Source organism: Tachypleus tridentatus, chromosome 12 (genome assembly GCF_004210375.1).
Source record: "Tachypleus tridentatus isolate NWPU-2018 chromosome 12, ASM421037v1, whole genome shotgun sequence".
In the NCBI taxonomy this organism is placed as follows: Eukaryota; Metazoa; Arthropoda; class Merostomata; order Xiphosura; family Limulidae; genus Tachypleus; species Tachypleus tridentatus.
The window spans coordinates 97,512,749-97,533,580 of NC_134836.1; the positions used below are offsets into that span (position 1 = coordinate 97,512,749).

The following is a 20,832-nucleotide window of genomic DNA, read 5'->3' on the forward strand; positions in this document are numbered from 1 at the left end:
GGTCCTCCTGTGAAAACTACAGAGAGCTTATAAATGTCCTTATGTCAACGATATCTAAATATTCTTGTGCACTTTCAACTTGAAATTCTTTACAAAAAAGAAAGGTGAAAAAGTTTACAATGTAATTATACAAAAACAGTTTAGTTTCAGCTCAAACATGAGATGTAATTATATATCAGTTCGTTTGTGGAAATGATACGATCTGTTTACCAGTATCTGAAATGTATAACAGTTGTGAAGACTGTTTAGACGGCAGCAATAAGTCAAACTGTACTGCAATGAAGTATTGCAGGTTATTAGAGGCTAGAATATTAACGGTATCACAACCTGTATTACATGACTAAAGGTATGTACAAAATAACGTGATGTAGTTCAGTGTTGTATTTCACTGTGCATATATACAATAACCACCCAACTCCACTTCATGGAATAAACTATACTGCTACTCTCCCATGTATTTTTTGTGAATTTTAACATGTAACTATTCAATCTTTATTCTTTCTTTTCCAGTCTGTCCAGGTTATCAATACACCTGCACCAACGGTCAGTGCATTTCACGTGATTATTTTTGCGACAGATATTACGACTGTGAAGACCACAGCGACGAGCCAGAACGATGTCGAGTTCCTTGTTTGATAAACCACAAACAGTGTCAAAATAGTCGCTGTGTCAAGCGCACAGCATGGTGTGATGGAATAGACACTTGCGGTGACAATAGCGATGAAAGTTATTGTCCATTAGTCTCTGAAACGAAATTATAGTCCATCAACAGCATTGGGCTTATCAGAACAAAGTAACGACGTTAAGCCTATCAAAACTGAAGAAGAATTTTCTTTAGATCGAACTGTGTATAAGGAATGAAGATGTTCCGTTAGGCCTATAAGGATATTTAAAATAAACATAATGATTAGTCACATCAAGCTTAAATAGCTGTATCAGATGCATCACAAATTAACAATAGCTCGAAACCTCTCGGGACAAATTGGACATCGCTAGCATGTTCACGTTAGTGTACACTTTCTCGATTGTCTCGTCAACTGACTGTGTCGACATAAGTTGTTTTTCAGATATCTTCTTCACTGGCTAGGAGGACTTTTACTTGTTAGAATATAAATTTTAATAGTATTACATAAGTGTCGTATTGTTCCGATAAATAGCTGCGCACAGCATATTAGAAAAGCTATGTTTGGAAAACGTAAACAAAATTCTCCCTTGTTTACTCTATATTTCTAATAATTATCAGGAATACATTTAGAACGTCCAACATGAACAGCACTTAGGTTGTATGTGAACTAAAGTGTCAGGTTCAGAAATAAACATTCCTTATTTAGAACTGCTGTCTGTAGAAAGGTCAACCAGTTAACAATACTTCACGCCTGGTATTACTTGAATAGCAAGATTTGTTGTTATTTGTATAACACCATTATAATTAAAAGTGGAGACTGTTTTCAGCGGTATATCAGAGTTTGAATATTGAGATTTCTGATCAGCAACCTGACACTTTATCAGTGGGCTTTGTCTGGTTATCAGTCATCAGTAAGGAATTGCTGGGAAATGTTTCACACACTTTTTAAGTTGATGAAACAGTTGTTAAGTTTATATTCACATAGTGTTCGTTAAACAGTTTTTTTTGTTTATTTGCCAGTAATGGGCAGAGTACAGACAGCCCATTGTGGAGTTTTATACTTAACAGTAAAATAAACAACCTACAGTTGTTATTGTTTTCTTACTACGAAGCTACATAGTGGACTATTTAGACTCTGTACAATGAAGTGTATCAAACTCCAGATTTTTGGATTGTAAGCCCATGAACTTAGCACTGACCCATCGAGGAACATCATTCAGCAGACTGGTATGACGTACATGCAATATATTAAACACTGACTTTCAAGTAATGATATATTGTATTGAAGTAACTTCTATAAGAAACACTACGATAACAACATTTGATATTTTTTTAAGAATTAGTTGTATTTCCAAAGTTAATCGATCTTACACCGTACTTTATCAAGTATACCGTCACGTAACTGAACATCTTACAATTCACAACGAAGTATTTCAGGTAAAAAAAAAATGTATGTACTGCGAAAACTAAATAATTTATAAATAAAGCAAGAATTACAAAGTAAAAATGGTAACTTTATGAGATTGGGTATTTTTAAACTTTCTTTCTTCAACAAATTTCATTTCAACAAATGGCTTTGGTTTGATTTTCATTTTTCTGGAGAATACAACTTCTTGATATAATGCGATATTGAAAAATATAACCGCAAAATAAATTTATATTTTTCGTATTTGATTTGATAAACATGCACAATTGCTGAATATGCTGAATATAATTTATCTAAAATGACCACAGATCAAACTATTTTATAATCATTTTTGTCCTGAAAACAACTGAAAGTGTGCGCGTAAAATGTATAATTGATATTTCTTACATTCATTAATTAGTTATTACGGTGAACAATGAGGTTCATAAGTATTGTTTAAATATTTTACGCATATATAGTTATTGCCATCTATGTAATTTTAACAGTGGAACGTTGATCGAGAAATGGGACCAAATGCCTTTTTCCCTAGTTACTTATTGTTTTCAATCCTTCTTTGATAGCACTGTCATGTGCGATTTTTCGTTGGAAAGGCTATTGTAAAATATAATGTTTTACATTTTTCCTGACAGATCAGGTTATACCTTAAGAGCATATCTCCTTTCTTCCTATATGGAAATTACCATATGTGACATGGGTAATACATGCACATTGACATCATGCACTTTTCTATATGATACTATACTCTCTTAGACTGAAACAAATTTAAATTTTAAATCTACAGATAGGTTGTACATCAATATATCAACAAATTGATTATTTCGTTTCGAAGCGTGTACTTTATCAGTTCACTCGTTATCGATTGTTTTATGAAACATAACGTTGGATTTCTACTTTGCTGCACAGTGTTCAATTTCTTTTTTGCAAAAAAATCATTAATACAAGGTTACAGAAAATACTTTTAAAATTATATCGAAAGTAACAAGCCTTACCTAAAGGCCCACCATCACCACGCAGTAGGAAGCAACGATAAACATTGTTTTAATATTTATATACCTTTCCAATTGTGAATAATGCAAAAAAACTTCGACCAACTAATTAGTGGAAATAGTGATAGTGCTGCCACCTATTTATCTCTCTTTTACAATGAATTCCAGTAACCTCTGGACCTCAGTCTCTATTCAAAATTAATTTTGCATTTACAAATATTTCTATGATACTATTATATTTAGTTTGCATATATTATTAGAATGTATAATCAATTTCACATTTGATACTCTTGTTCCGCCATATGTTAAGTTGAAACCAGTTCGTTACTTTTAGCCCCACAGTGGTATGTCTGCGGACTTACACACTAAAAACCGGTTTTCGATACCCGTGGTGGGCAGAGCACAGATAGCCCATTGTGTATCTTTGTGTTTAATTCTAAACAAACAGTTACTTTTATGTTTTACTACAATTCATTTATGTTTGTTTCGAATTAAACACAAAGCTATACAATGCACTATCTATTCTCAGCCCACCACGGGTACCTAAACCTGGTTTCTAACATTGTAAGTCCGCGAACATACAGCTGTGTCACTGGGGGCAATACATATTTTGAATTTCTAGGTGTTTGGCGAATATACATCCGATTAATGTGATTGTTTTTTTATGAAGACAGGCTGTAACATAATAAAAAAACTTGAATCAGAAGTGAAAACGTTATTCGACTGTTAAAATATTGCTTTAAAACATTCTCTATGTATGCGGAACTTGTTTGAATATTGGCATAAAAATATGGTTCTATCAACCTTAGTAACTATAAGTTTAGTACACTGTGAAAATTTGAATTTGTTACAATATTTATTATAAATTGCGTCAATAATGTTACTGTAAACTTCTTTGTCAATAACATGTTTCAAGAAACGTATTTCTAATACTAACTTTTCTTTATGCGATTACTTATTTAAATCCTATCTACATATGCCATACAAATTACATCTTTGAGGATAAGTGCAATATAATTTCTCATGTAGCAACATGTCAGAGGAAAATGGCTCTTTTATAAATTGAATTAATGTTACATATTAATATTACATATCCCTCTCCTTTAGGCCAGGTGGTTAGGGCACTCGACTCGTAACTTGAGGGTCACTGGTTCGAATCCCCGTCGCATCAAACGTGCTCGCCCTTTCAGCCGTGGGGGCGTTATAATGTTATGGTAAATTCCCAATATTCGTTGGTAAAAGAGTAGCTCAAGAGTTGGCGGTTGGTTGGTGATGAGTACTTGCCTTCCCTCTGGTCTTACACCAGAATTAAGAACAGCTAGCGCAGATAGCCCTCGTGTAGCTTTCCGCGAAAAATCAAAAACAAACAATCCTCTCGTTTATTTTAATATTTAAAAGTGTTTAAGCAGTTTTTCCTGTTCTATAATGTTGATTGCGTTGCAGGTTTTACTAAATTATTTTAAAATATCAGTGATTAATAAGCAGCAAAAGGATTACACGATTGGGAGAACACAACACATTTAACCCATTGTTGTGTTTACTTCGCGTATTGTAAGGGTCAATATATTTTCATCAGCAGATGAACTGTTTGGTAATAGACTTTCTGGCTGCACCACTTCTCTGCCAGTTCTTATTTGAATGAAAGGCACTTAGTGTAGCTTTAGTCAATCCATCGTGTGTCTGAGCGACGTTTATAACATTTTCTTTGAGTGACAACATGGAAAAGACACGTTAATAGAATCATAACTGTACCTTAGAGCTCAACCCTCACTGGACACAGAACTTGAACGTAAAGTGTATTTGGCGCGCAAATTTGGATTTGTTTGTATATCTGTTTCAGTAAAAAAAAAAACTAGGTTTGCTGCTGTAAGACAAGATTTTAGGAATTTTCAACAGACAAATTAGGAAACTTTTTGTAAGCCTAACTTTCCGAAACATTTTAGAAGATTTTGACTTTAATTTTCAGTAATGTTAGACGATTTTGTAGTTTTAAATTACTTTCACTTAATACTTAGTTTGTAATATTTAATGTCTAAGTTTTGGTTTGATTGTAGTAGATTTTGCTTAGTATAAAGTTTTATTTTATTTTTTATTTGTATTATCGTCACTAGGGTTGTGAGTACGATTTAGCATTGTGTGAAATTGACGTTCAACTTCCATTTTAATTAACTGCTCTCAAGCTTTCATTAGTATATTAAGGATTTTATAGCGAAAGATTAATTTACGGGATGGACACATCAAACTGACAAGAGCTTTTAAATAAAAGTTACATATCACTTTTACTTTCCAATATTAACCAATAAACATTTAGTTTCTTTCTTTGTGACTGTGTTATGTTATGATGGTGAAACTGTGTAAGTTAACATGTGTACTTGTACGTTTTTCAGTGTCGGGTTTTTCTATTTGATGATCCTACTTTTATATCAGAAAGAGCGTTCGTTATATTTTGTAGTTAGGTATTCTCTCAATGTCTTGCTGATGGGCCTAGCTGACCACTCTGCTGGAAAATCGAATTACCAAGATTGCCTAACTCATGTTATACATTTATTTATATTGGTTTTACTTATAGTTTTTATTTTTTCGTTTTATCTAATTATGCTGAATTTGATTTGAAATAAATTATATCTAATTCGCTACCAGAATAATACTTAAAACACCTAGAACCTTTCAAGGTGCTGACACTGTTACTCAGATGGAGGAATTAGTGTTAGAACTATGAGATAAATGTCAGAAATAGTTTAAACCAAGCAGAGTAATTGTTCGTGAGAGTTTGTAGTATCCAAAGGTGCTAATCTTTTAACTGGAGTGAATCTTTGTTACACAATGTCATGTATTAAATATTATATATACGTATATATATTAATCATCTGTCATTGTACGATGACCCACGTGTCTTCACCACAGCAACCAAATGACACCAGTTTAATGGAGTTAAATAGTTTACCTCTCTTTTCAGTCAACACACTGATGTCATTGAAATTATAAAGCTTGCTCGAGATAAATATGAAAATCTTATAATGCAAAATGAGCCCTTTTCATAACAACTAACTTCCTCCTATACAACTAATGTTATCAAGCTGAGTAAGCCACAGTAATATATTTTCACAGTTCTATTTTACTTCTAGAAACTACGTCTAACAATCTCTGCAGTATAGAAATACAAGATTGTTCAACCAAATAACTTGGAAAATATGATCGGCACATTACTTCAGTTGTTTATTTTTATCACAAAACTGCCCTAACTGTAAAAGTTGAATGCCTAGCACAAAATATCCTGTCATTGTTTCAGTATAAAAACCCACTCAGAAAATAAAGAGTGCATCTCTCTTTTGATTTATATCAGATAGTTAATCACATCAAAACCAAGTTGAACATTATCTCCAGCATCACAGTTGATCATTCAAGCAACTAAAAGGATTCTCTGTTGGTTCTACTTCGTCTGTCTATTCATGGACTGCCAGATAAGCTTTTCTTTCTCATCATCAGAGTCGTCAATCGTACAATACAATATATTTACAGTCACCACCCTCAGTAATCTCAGGCTCCCGGTCCGCTCAGCTCGCAGTATATGACGCATAACACAATTTGAGCTTTACAGTGGTGAAGCTACCACATACAGTTGTATGTTCAAGCACACATATCATATTCATAATTTTAAGCTATATAATATACATTTCATATGTAAATATAAAAGTAATGTTTTCCCATTCGTTCATTAAAATTTTTCCTAATATATCACTGATTATAAAGACTTGCTCCCCATTACTCCACCAGAGTTTCCCATGCATGCCCCATATCCCTCCACCAGAGTTTCCCATGTATGCTCCCTATCCCTCCACCAGAGTTTCCCATGTATGCATCCACATACCTTTAATGCTGGCTACGCTAGAGTTTTACAATGTGTTCACTTTATGTTTGTACTCCACATGAATATTGAAACTTAGCTCACTACGTTATTCATGTATAAGATATCCAGCTACAACGCAGTTGCTTATGTACTGGAATTTGTCATTGCTATATCAAGTCTCCTGGGTCGAATTTTCTTTTCAAAACTGAATTTGCCATAATTTTTTTTTTGGTGTATTACTAACTTACTCACCCTTTAACCTACAGATTAGTACATGTCAGTTAATGAAACATCAGGCCTACCGTCTATTTCTCTAGACACTAGCATCTTTGCACTAAGTAATGCACACATACGTACATCAAAACTATAGGAAGCTTTTCTTCAGAATCACTCAAGCATCATGAGAGTTGATGAAAATCCAGTTAATTGTTGTTCACTTGGCAACGTAATTAACAAGAACACACACTGCCGTTACCTTTAGTTGTGTTGTGTAGGCGATCAGCTATATTTAGAACTATTATTTTGATAGAGAATCTAAAATTACCTGCTCAATTTTACCACTTAATTTTACCATACCATAACTAGTTTCCCTCTAGATAGTTCAGGTACTGCGTTTTACCACCGCCTTTCAATATTTCGACCTGAATTCAGCAAGAGCAACTGCTTTCATACTTTTACTGTGGTGCATCACACCTACCTCGTGCCATCCATTCCTTGTATTATATAAAATCCAAGTTTTATCTTGCCTTAAGAGTCCCTGGAACCACTACCTATAGATTGACTACCATACCTCCTTCACTCATAGCAGTGGAATAACACACAATATTTTACTTGTATCCACCCACACATGTGACAGATGTAACGCGCACCTGGGCTACATTTGAGAAATAGCTATGCTTCACAGAAAATAAAGACTCAGCTATATTTCACTCCTTTAACAAATTATATTATCTCAGAAACCATAATTATATTTAGGAGTGTGTAGCTGATTGTTTAAAGTACTTATTTCATAAAAATGTGTATATTTAGATATAAACATGCATCAAAGGCTTTACTAATATTGGGCACATAAAGTGCAAGTCTAGATGTAACGTAACGCTATAATAAAGCGTTATATCGTTAAACAGTTACATCTAGCTTCTAGGTCTAATAGCAATAGATTTAGTAAACATGAGAAATGTTACAGAAAACCTCACAAACAAAGCGGTTTACTTTAAATCATCAGCACATGTGAAATACTGCTGAGCAAATAAAGGTGATTAAATAGAACTCATCTGCATTCAGCTTAACAGTTTTTATACCAGTTGTTTACCTTCAAATGATTCCGAAAACTGATGATCCGCATACATTTTGCAGTCTCACGCTGTGCACCCAGCCTGTCACAAAGTATTTATATCTATCTAAACTTTGTATGCATTCAATTTGAGGCACTAAAATAAAAAACTAGATAACTAAAAATATTTGGGTATTCCATGTTAGAAATCCTCCATAATTGTGTGTCTGTTTATCAACATGACTAATAAAGCTGCAACTAAACGTGTAGTCATTGCCTGGAAAATAAATTACTGGTCTGTCATGCTATTCCAAGCTGCTGACATTTTACCTTGTATCGATGTTTAGACGGTCCATCTAAATTATTTGTCAATGCAGAGACAAAACACAGACAGCCTAGTTGCTTTCCCCATAAAATGCCAACCAAAGCATTAAATGCAAATTTTTCACTACACAATGTAACTTTACAGTAAGGAAATTCGTCATGTTTGTGTCCAAAATGGCAGATGGCCTTCTGTCACGTGACTGCATAACCTATATTGATACACAAATTAATAATCAAGTAAGTAGATATAAATAATATTAAAATTAATCATGTGTTAATTACAGAACAAATAGTGGTTCATTGTGTTAAAATGACTTAACAGTAACAATTTACAGCATGAGTTATATTTTCATATTTGTAAGTCACTGATCCGGTTTGACAATAAAATGGTAAAAACAGTAGGACTGATAAGATCGTTAAATTACAGTAGTTCACACATCTAAAGATGATGTACCAGTGCTATATTTCATCCCACATTTATACCTGTAGGCTGGAATGGAGTATTATATTTGATGGGCCTGTTTGATATCAAAAAATATTCCCTATTAAACCCCGTAGCTTGAAGCTTTTGTGGTGCTGATATTAATATCCATGATATTTTCATTGTCTGAAAGAAAATAATTTTAATAAAATATGAATATGCGTGTAGGTATGTCATTCATAACGATTATTTAACAGCCTCTTGAGTGTTTGGGTTGCAGTTCAACTAAAGAGCCAGGCCAGGTCTTGACTGCACATTGCACGCGTTTAACAAGACTAGAAAAGTGTTTCTTCCATATCATCATTATCAAGTGCAATGTTGTGTTGTCTAGGCGATCATGTTCTCCATCATTACCGGTTCCAGGTAGTTGTGGTTACATCATTCATCCTTTCTTTGTATAGCCAAACTTTTAAAGTGTCCAGGATCTTCTCTCATTGTGCATCTCTGTTTCTTTTCGCTACAAATTTTTATTATGTTACCAAATGTTTTATCCACTTTCTCCTCATCACACGACCAAATAATACTGCTTGTCTTTTCCCCACTTTAATAACAATGTTCTTTTTGTTTTTGCTTGTTGCAGAACTTCTTCATTTGTTCTCTGGTCTTTCTAGAAAACCCTGAGAATTCTATATAGAAACCATATTTCGATTGTATTAAGTCATTTTTCCATTTGTTTGTTTATTGTCCATTATTTGCAACTGTGCATCAAGACTGGCTTCATGTTGCAACTAAGAATTATTTAGCTCACTTTGATAGATATACCTTTGTTAGTCAATATATTTTTCATCTTTGTACGTTTTGTTGGGCAGTTCTACAAGAATATCACCAAATGGAGACACACTTCAAAAAAAGACGTACTAAGGAGATTAATGATGAGAATAAAAATGGTGTGGACACAAACTCCAGTACAATAGACTGTGGTTCTATGTGTGCAACTACACACATTGTGCTTTCTGTTTGTTCGTCATGATAAAGAGTTTGTTCTTTTTTCATATTTGTCCAATCTCATTATTTGACAGTTAAATTATCACATGTAACACACTTCTCTTACTTCTTCACCAAATCTGCTGTTACCTAGTCGATACTTTTACTTGAAAATAGCACATTGTGAACTTAATAACTAAAGAACCCAATTTCTTGACTTTCATAAAAATTTGAAAGGTTTATCTTGATTAAAAACATTTGTCCCGACTTATTCAAGGTCACATTTCTTGTCATTTCTTTAAACAAATTATTGTGATATTAAATAATATTGTTGTAGATGGTCCAGAGTTTTGAAGCGTGGAAATAATGATTGTCATATCTTCCTTAAAGAGTTTGACCTTTAAAATTAATGTACCTTGAACTATGTAATACGTGTTATTGCCTTGCAAATATGTGTTTGTATTATGTATAGACTTACTTTTAATATATAGATGTATTGATAAGTATAGAAACGATTATGAACGAACAACACAAGATTTAAGCCTTAATCTTAGTCTAATGTTATTCATTATTGAACATGTACAGAATAAATCAAAACTTAGACAGAGAAAGCTCTATTCGAGATTAGCAAAGAGTATGTAGTTCTGTAAACTGTAGTTGCTTTGCTTATTCCTGTAGTCCCCCATGGAAGCAGTAGTATGCTTACAGACTAAATCCTTACAGTTAATATTGTCCAAGGTGGACAAAGCACAGATAGCTTTTTGTGTAGCTTTGTGTCAAAAACTATGTCTATCTAAGATTGATAAGAAAACGTATGGTTATCTCATCCGGTTCTTATTGTTTTCACTCTGGTTTATTTTTGTGAATAAGACTGTAAGTATTCGAAAAATAACAGGGAGACACAATTTATGAATAGCTTATATTATAGTTAAATGTAATAATTGTTTTGTTAGAATGTTGGATGATATTTAATATTTTCCATCGTTAGTTGTATGTGTGTGTGCTCGGTTACTTAATATTAGCCCCCAGTAGTATAGTGGTATGTATGCTGACTTACTACGCTATAAACCGGGTTTCGATACATGTGGTTGGCAGTGCACAAAAAGCCCATTCTGTAGCTTTGTGCTTAACTTAAAACAATACTTAATATTAAGTAGCCCAAGAATTGAGTGGTGATGACTAGTTGCCTTCCCTCTAGTCTTACACTGCTAAATTAGGGACGCTAGCACAGATAGCCTTCGTTTGTCTTTACGCGAAATTCAAAAACAAACAAACTATTGGAATTTGTAATTCGAAAAACAAATATTAAGTATAATAATGATTTACCATCATATGTATTGAAATTCAAAAGCAAACTAACTATTGTAATTTGTTATTCGAAAAACAAATATTAAGTATAATAATGATCTACCATCATGTGTATTGAAATTCAAAAACAAACTAACTATTGTAATTTGTTATTCGAAAAACAAATATTAAGCATGGTAATGATCTTCCATCATGTGTATTGAAATTCAAAAACAAACTAACTATTGTAATTTATTATTCCAAAAACAAATATTAAGTATAATAATGATCTACCATCATGTGTATTGAAATTAAAAAACAAACTAACTATTGTAATTTATTATTCCAAAAACAAATATTGAGTATAATAATGATCTTCCATCCTGTGTATTGAAATTAAAAACAAACTAACTATTATAATTTTTTACTCGAAAAACAAATATTAAGTATAATAATGATCTTCCATCCTGTGTATTGAAATTCAAAAACAAACTAACTATTGTAATTTATTATTCCAAAAACAAATATTAAGTATAATAATGATCTACCATCATGTGTATTGAAATTAAAAAACAAACTAACTATTGTAATTTATTATTCCAAAAACAAATATTGAGTATAATAATGATCTTCCATCCTGTGTATTGAAATTCAAAAACAAACTAACTATTGAAATTTGTTATTCCAAAAACAAATATTAAGTATAATAATGATCTACCATCATGTGTATTGAAATTAAAAAACAAACTAACTATTGTAATTTATTATTCCAAAAATAAATATTGAGTATAATAATGATCTTCCATCCTGTGTATTGAAATTCAAAAACAAACTAACTATTATAATTTTTTACTCGAAAAACAAATATTAAGTATAATAATGATCTTCCATCCTGTGTATTGAAATTCAAAAACAAACTAACTATTGTAATTTGTTATTCCAAAAACAAATATTAAGTATAATAATGATCTACCATCCTGTGTATTGAAATTCAAAAACAAACTAACTATTGTAATTTATTATTCCAAAAACAACAATAAAGTATAATAATGATTTTCCATCCTGTGTATTGAAATTCAAAAACAAACTAACTATTGTAATTTGTTATTCCAAAAACAAATATTAAGTATAATAATGATCTACCATCCTGTGTATTGAAATTAAAAAACAAACTATTGTAATTTGTTATTCCAAAAACAAATATTAAGTATAATAATGATCTACCATCATATGTATTGAAATTGAAAAACAAACTAACTATTGAAATTTGTTATTCCAAAAACAAATCTTAAGTATAACAACGATCTACCATCATTTGAATTTTAATGGATAAAATTATCGCTGAAAATATCATTTGCCTTTTCCATAGTTCATGGTAGATACTATTCATTGAGGTAAGTATCTTTCTTTTTTTTCTGCCAGTCATACAACCTACACTTTAAACTCATCCGTCCATAATACTCTTTTCCAATCATCAACAGTTCATTTTGTAATTTTTATCAAATGTGTCAATATCTTGACAGTATTTAGAGATCGAAGTCAATGTTTTTAAACTGTCAGACAACCAAATATTCCATTCTTGTTCAGTCTTCTTGATGCTGCAGATTTGGACTCTTTGGTCATATGGTACACGGTTGGTTATCTCAGTGGCAGTCTTCCTTCTTTCTCGAAAACTGCATAATTTAAGATACTTAACTTCAGTGTCATTAGTTTAGGTGTTCTATTTTATGGTCTAGGATGTACTTGACAATATTTGAGGAACATTTTAAGTCTGCAGCAATTTGTGGAAGAGTCCAACTAGAATCACATAAAGGTTTTTATGCTCTACGGTGTTTGGGTCGTTCCATGTCAAGAAAATTTTATATATAGTGGTTTGAATTTCGTGCAAAGCTACACCAGGGTTATCTGCGCTAGCCATCCCAAATTTAGCAGTGTAAGACTAGAGGGAGAGCAACTACTCATCGCCACCTACCGCCAATTCTTTTGCTACTCTTTTACCCACGAACAGTGGGATTTACCGTCACATTATAATGACCCCACGGCTGAAAGGACGAGCACGTTTGGTGTGACAGGGATTCGAACCCGCGACCCTCGAATTACGAGTCGAGCGCCTTAACCACCTGGCCATGCCGAGCCATGTAGAGTGTTAAACATTATTTTTTATCAATGTTCATTCATGGATTGCAATTAAATTAATGTATTTTAGCATATACCGGTACCATATAGCTTCTTTCTGTATAGTTATTTATGTACTGTGGCAGGTATTTCAAACCCTAAAATTTGATGAGTAAGTTCATTCAAGCAGAACCTTTACGACAAGCCCTTGATACAAGTATAACATAATTCTAAAGAATGATAAGTATTCTCATCCTGGTTCATTCATTTGTGAACTAGGATTAGTAAACATGACCATGTTGAAATTTACATTCTGTAACGGCATGGAATAATTAGCCCCATAAAATGGAAGGAATAACAAAATATTCTCTTGTTCTAACACTTTTGCAGAGTATTGTGTATATATATATACCCATATTGAACGTTGAAAAGTAAATTTGACATTCTGTACTACAACCTTGAAGAAAGATGTTTCTTTACAAACTAGTCTAGGATAAGTCACGAAATATTGAAATTTGTATATTTTTAATTTTTTTATTTCGTATCTGAAAAATAAAGCTGATACCAGAAAGAAGTGTTTTCAAATGTGATAATGGAAAACTTAACTTACTTTTAGGCCTACAGTCAATACGAGTTTAGGCAGAAGAAAGAAGAAATGATGACATTTTAAATGATAAGCTGTTAATTAACACTAAAACAAACCAAAATCGTTTTATATTTGCCTCGTTATTCTAACAATCGTCCACCCCTCTCAAAAGCAGTAGGCTGATGGTTTAACCGAGTACGTAACTTATGTATAATAAAACGAATAACGACCACACACTGAGAAATGGTGGTGAATTATGAAATCTCAAGGATTTTAATAACATTTATCCAGCTTTATAAAAGACCTAGCAACATCTGTATGATCAGTACATTTGTTTCTGCATTGTTACAGCTTACAGTAATATGAACCTTAAGTCATTTGTATTCTGTGGATAACTTCACTCAATTTTACTGAGATTTATTTATTTTTTTAAACATAAAATGTTTTTGGTACGAGTCAAACATGTGGTAATTACTTAAAATCACTTAAGGCACAAACGTGATCAGCCATTTTTATTAACTGACTTTTAAAAAAAACATTTTGTACAAGCAATTTAGACATATTTGAGGAAATGAAATCACGCTGATTCAAAATCACTCGTTTCAGTGCTCCTGGTGGTTTGTCTTTCTAGCAAAATAAAGAATTTTTATTGAAAATACTGGCGTGATATACATATTAGATTAAAATTTAATTTTTCAGTATATCGCAAATAATAAAATAAAATATTATTCAGTTCATTATTTCCAATAGTAATTATAATATAAAATTTATGTTTTGTTTGTTCTTTAAATCTTTTTTATGTATGTGTATGTGTAAGTATGGGTATTTGTGTAAGACAAGTATAGCATAATTTATAGTGAGGAGTTTGTTTGGTTTTTTAATTTCGCGCAAAGCTACAAGAGGGTTATGTGCGCTAGCCGTCCCTAATTTAGCAGTGTAGCTTTGCGCGAAATTCAAAAACAAACGAACAAGCTAAGAGTATTCATTAAGGAAGTACAAATTTTATAAAGAGCAATCCTTAATTTTGTTATTAAATCTCCTGTTACTTCCTTTGATGCTAATTCCATATTTTTACTTATAAAAGTTCATAATAGACAGGTGTAAGTTTGCCTTTTTAGGAGCTTTCTTAACCCCCTACTCTAACAAAAACCCTGAAACAATATAGCCCGTATACGTTGTCAAACAGTTTCCAGTTACCACACAAATGATTGTTGTAATCGAGCCATCAATCTCTAGATAATGTATTCTCTCCTTCACATACATAAAGAACTACTTTTAGTAAGTTCTCCAAGGGAGTCCGAATCTGAACAAAATAAAAAAAAAACTCGTTGTGACACCCACCCCAGTTATCTGAAAATTTGTGCTACATTTGTTCCTGCTCGCTTATGAGTTGGGATATGAATAAAGTATCAAGTATAGTGCCTCCAGGTCTCAGAGGAAGCCCAGGAACACAAATATCAATTCCAGGTTTAGATTTATGCCTGGATAGCCTTCTGAGTGCGTTTATTCCTGATTCTAAAGATATTATGCCCACTGGTCACCATAAGTGGATCTGCTAAATTTGCCACTGCTAGCTACAAAACTATGATAGGAGTTCACGAACAAACAAATTAACAAACTTATAGTGTAAAAAAGAAGTAGGATAACATGAGTTAGCACTTTAAGTTTTTGAACGAAGGTAGATTAAGAAATTTTTTCTGCTCGAAACTGTAGTTTTCAGCTATTTTAATATTAGCTTTGTTGTTAACATAAGTCAATGTTTCATTATAACTTAAGGTTCTCAAACCAATTTTAGTGCATAATTGTCTCTCAAAGGTTACACCCAGGTATTTATTCCAAAAAGATTATACTACTTGTACAGAATGATGAAGGTTTGCCCTCATTCAACGTGTATGTACAGAAGTCACCCTGGAAATGTAGCACTGACGAGATATATGGGAATTTTTGTGTCACAGTACCATCTATTCACTCTGCTACGAGATAGTTACATCTTGTTTTCAATTTCAGCTTTTCTAGAGCATCCACTATACACCAAAATTTTTGCAGCATATGTTAATATGTAACATTTGATTGTACTGTCAAAGAAAGTTAGATCTACAGAGTAGATGCTAAAGAGAACTTGCGAAAGTGCTGATCTTTGAAGCAAATCAGAATTTTTAGTAATTCATTCCTTCCATATTATATTTCATGCTATGGAACCTGATCACCTGTAAATTGGACAGGCTCTATTCTGTACATTCATTGCCTCTTCTCTCTGAAATAAGCCATGTCTTATCCACATAAACTCAGACTTAGCTTAACTGTGTTCTTCCCATGTTTTACTAATATCACTGTTACACCAATATGGAATGTTTCTTGTACATCAACTGTTTCCTTGATTTTGCTCTATGGTAGAGAAGTACTTGAGAATACGAATGCTGCCAGATGGCATGACATTTTGTATGGATTTCGTAATTGCTTTATACCACTGTTTTCCAGTATTTACATGCACCCAATATTTGAGGGATCGTTGTCCTCAATACCAGGTAGAGAGGACAATTAAGGTGAGATTACGAAAGACGAAGTCCATTTAAGAGTCCGTCAACTTGACACTCAACGATTCTTGTTGGTTCACCTTTGTTTGGTGGTGTAAGATTAGTAGCTATACTGTGGAGAGCACAATGTATACTTTTGTTACTAATATTTTCACCTATATCTTAGGTATCTGGCATTGCAGTTTCCTGCTGCTAGGTATAGAAAAGTGCTGTCAGGTAAGAACATTCCTTCACTCTTCAACATGATGTGTTACCTTGCATGTGCACATTAGTGGCACATGTGTGTAGATACTTTAAGTTTAATAACTAGATGATATGTAGCTTATGATGGTGATTATGCTACTGAAAACTGTCATGACGTTCATAGCGAATGTTGCTGTCGTACCGACCTCTGATGGTTATTCCAGCCTCTGAATCAGTATGTGATATGAAGTTAAGGCGAGTGAGAGTGAATTCCTCTAGATCTGAGTGTTTAGCTTCTTGAAACAGTACGTTGTCATAAAATTCAGAGAACTTCTCGAGACAGTACTTGCTTCCCCTAATTATCCTGGTTTTGTCGTAACCTATCATGATATGAGACTTACGGAGTTTGTTGAACTTTTTACACATGTGTTGTTTACCAAACTTATGCTAGATCTTCCTTTTTCTGCTGGTCAGTTAAGATCCCTCGCTGAATACATGAACTCTGTTACTCCCGTGGGCATCCACCTGGCTACAGTTTTGTGATTTGTTATTATTACTGTCTGTAATACGATAACCACTTGCTGTTCAGAACTCTTGTTCCTAGTTCTGTCCATCCAGACGAATGATGGTAAACCACTAATACCCTATTAAAATGGAGCTTTCGTTCTTGAGATGGATAAACATTGGCTAATAGAACATAAATATACCTTTCCACCACCGAGAAGCCTTTTTGGCACAGAACCTTATAATAAGCCCTCCATTCAACCAGTAACTAAGCCTCTTCGTGTTGCTTAAACCTTCTTGTAAGAAAAACCTAGTTAAGTATCCTAACTTATCAATTATTTCACTGACTACCCAGAATGTGCGACACTACCTGTTACATCTTCCAGAGATTCATTAGCACTTATACTGCACACAACTGGGCTCCAAATGATTTAATCCTGGAACTTATCTCACCAACATATGAGCCCCTGGTACGAGATTGATTAACATAATACATGAATCATATTAAAACTACTGTAGAAAAAAAAAGATTGTTTGTGTGTACCTGCTTAACGAATCCCCGAATATGTAATCGTTGGAGTTAGGGAGTCTAATGACTTGTGTCCAAATAAGCTGTAAACTTGTTCTTACACTAATAACTTGTGTCCAAATAAGCTGTAAACTTGTTTTTACACTAATAGCTTGTGTCCAAATAAGCTGTAAACTTGTTCTTACACTAATAACTTGTGTCCAAATAAGCTGTAAACTTGTTCTTACACTAATAGCTTGTGTTCAAATAAGCTGTAAACTTGTTCTTACACTAATAACTTGTGTCCAAATAAGCTGTAAACTTGTTCTTACACTAATACCTTGTGTCCAAATAAGCTGTAAACTTGTTCTTACACTAATAACTACTCTATTTATCCTCCACGAAATAGTTTGGGCTCCGACAAGTTTTCTGACACTTTTTAAACATTTTTTTTTATTCTTTTGGTCAGGAAATCCAAAAGATACTATTCTAAGAGGTGTAATTATATGCCACAGAGCCCTTGGTGAACCAACTGATAAACAGGTAGAAGAATCGGTGTTCCTTTCCAAAGTTAATTGAAAACGTATTCTCTCATTGGAGACCATTTTAATTTTCTTCTATTATAGACCAAACTATTTTCTTTAACCACACACATGCATAAAGCTAATCAAGATTTAGTTCTCCTGACGACTAACGTCTTTATCGGTTAAGGAATATAGTTTATAACTATTTCAGCTTTCATAAGCTCAACTACATAGGTGGTGGTAAATATTATTTAATAGCGCATTGTGTTCATAATAACTTGAAAATCTCGTAATCTGATGGTCGCGGGTTCGCGCCCGAGTCGCGCCAAACATGCTCGCCCTCCCAACCGTGAGGGCGTTATAATGTGATGGTCAATCCCACCATTCGTTAATAAAAGAGTAGCCCAAGAGTTGGCGATGGGTGGTGATGATTAGCTGCCTTCCCTCTAGTCTTACACTGCTAAATTAGGAACGGCTAGCACAGATAGCCCTCGAGTAGCTTTGTGCGAAATTCCAAAACAAACCAAAACAAAACTTGGAAAACATTTGATTTGGTGTATATTTGGTTTATTCTCACATGATTATAATCGTTCACTACAAATTTAGTTAGAACTTTATCTGTCGTTTTGACTAGAATTATTGGTACTTGTTCAATTAAACATTAATATGTTCCAACGAGAGTTTTAAATCAGTACCATGAAACATCCACATTAATTGTTTTTCAAACTATTATGAATATAAAGCTCGGTTGGATAACGTTTTCCAGCACCGACCTAGCTGAACTGATGATAACTGAAACAGCTGGAAACTGCAGTCTTTAACTGATATGGCTCTGCTTGGCAAGATGGATAAAACACTCGACTTGTAATCCTAGAGTCGCGGGTTCGAATCCCGTTACACCAAACATGCTCGCCCTTTCAGCCGTGGGGGAGTTATAATGTAACGGTCAATCCTACTATTCGTAGGTAAAAGAGTAGCCCAAGAGTTGGCGGTGGGTGGTGATGACTAGCTGCTTTCCCTCTAGTGTTACACTGCTAAATTAGGGATGGCTAGCGCAGATAACCCTCGTGTAGCTTTGCGCGAAATTCAAAACAAACCAACCTTAACTGCTCAAGAAATTATTCAACACGAACAAACGTGTTTCATGTTTGTGAATTGTCTCGTTAAGCCGTATGGTGGTGAATGAAACCGATCATTGGTCCAACTTAATGTTTCAGAAAATAAATATTTAAATGCACCGATCACGTGCTAATTTAGTTAACTTCTGGCTTTTTTTTTTTGTTTAATTTATGCTACAGATATTTGTGAAACAGCAAAGAATTTTCAATAAATGAATGAACCATAGAAGAATAAAGTCTGTAAATTAAAGTAAATTTACTTTTGAAACCTTGGAAATTAAAAAAACGTCAAATCACAGTTTCTACGAAAGTAATAAATGAATCCAAGTATTGTACGAGTTCTTTTCAGATGCGCAATCCAAAAATGATGGTTTGACTGTCAAGTGAATATTAAATTACGTTCAAAAACAAAATAAATAAGTGAAAAAAAAATGTCATCAATTGAAGGAAAGGAAATAAATATCAAGTGAAGACAGAGAACATTAGAAAATCTCATTAAAATTTAAAATGTGAGCATATTGGAAGATGTCAGAATGGTGTGCGTGGTCGTTTTAAGTATAACAGTGGTTATCACATACAAACGTCACGTGACGTTAAAGTCGCACTTTGCGTGACTAAACGCTACAAACTTTAAAGTAACTTTTCAAACTTTATGGTTTTGGATGGATTCCTTGAATAGACTGCACATCTGCTGACACTCTACTGTCGCACATAGATTGATTGCCTGTAATATAGATAATTACAGCTTAATATATATTATATGTAAAATGCAGATAGATACGTCTTTATAAGTTACTTGTAGTACCGTTTAGCTTGCCGAGACTGTGAATCTACAGCACCGTGAATCACTTTATGATTCCACAAAAATATATTGTATGCATTTTAGAACAGTGGGTGTGCTATTTGAGCAACTGTATTGTCCAACTGTCCTAACACAAAATAGTAACTTAATAATTAACTGTATTCCTGCTAGTCTAAAATTAGGAAAAGATATGAGCAGACAGTCCTTGTGTTGCTTTACGTAAAATTCTAAAATAAACAAACCTTCGTCATGTGTATGATGCTTTTCGTTGTCTTTCACTCACCACAATGAGCCTATATTTATAGAGAATTTGGAATTTGTTTTTGCATTGATCATATGATTTTTACTTCTGAATTAGTCAGCAGCCAAAATGTTTAAAATACAATAAAAAATAATTCCAATCCATAATTACGGTCACCATTTGTCACTGAGTTACAGTGGTTACTTGGAATTTCATCCCTAATCATTAACCCTAGATAAGGGTATGTGTTTCTGTGTGTGTGTGTTTTCTATAGCAATGCCACATTGGGCTACCTGCTGAGTCCACCGACTGCAATCGAACCGCTGATTTTAGCATTGTAAAACCCTAGTCTTACCGCTGTACCAGCGGGTGACGTATTATTGATTGGCACGTCTTTTTTGTTACTATTATTCATGGTACTGACAATATACATCAGAAATATTGTTCCACGAAATATATGTTATGTACTTGGAGGTTGGGTTAAATGACTTTATTCAATGTTCATTAACTATGATATTAACCACATACTTTTCACTAATTATAT

At 33.3% G+C, this 20,832-nt stretch overlaps 1 protein-coding gene across 5 annotated transcripts in view; it reads left to right on the plus strand.

The window, feature by feature from the left end:
• The window catches only part of LOC143234097 (enteropeptidase-like), a 56,486-nt gene extending 54,390 nt beyond the window's left edge, over positions 1–2,096 (plus strand). For 3 of the 5 annotated variants that reach the window (XM_076471159.1, XM_076471157.1, XM_076471158.1), the window contains one exon: positions 511–2,092. In XM_076471159.1, the coding sequence (XP_076327274.1) occupies positions 511–761 (251 nt within the window). In that variant the 3' untranslated portion in view covers positions 762–2,092. Of the gene's footprint in view, positions 1–510 lie in introns of all 5 variants that reach the window. The other 2 variants (XM_076471161.1, XM_076471160.1) reach the window with 2 other exon arrangements.
• Positions 2,097–20,832: the final 18,736 nt, after the last annotated feature.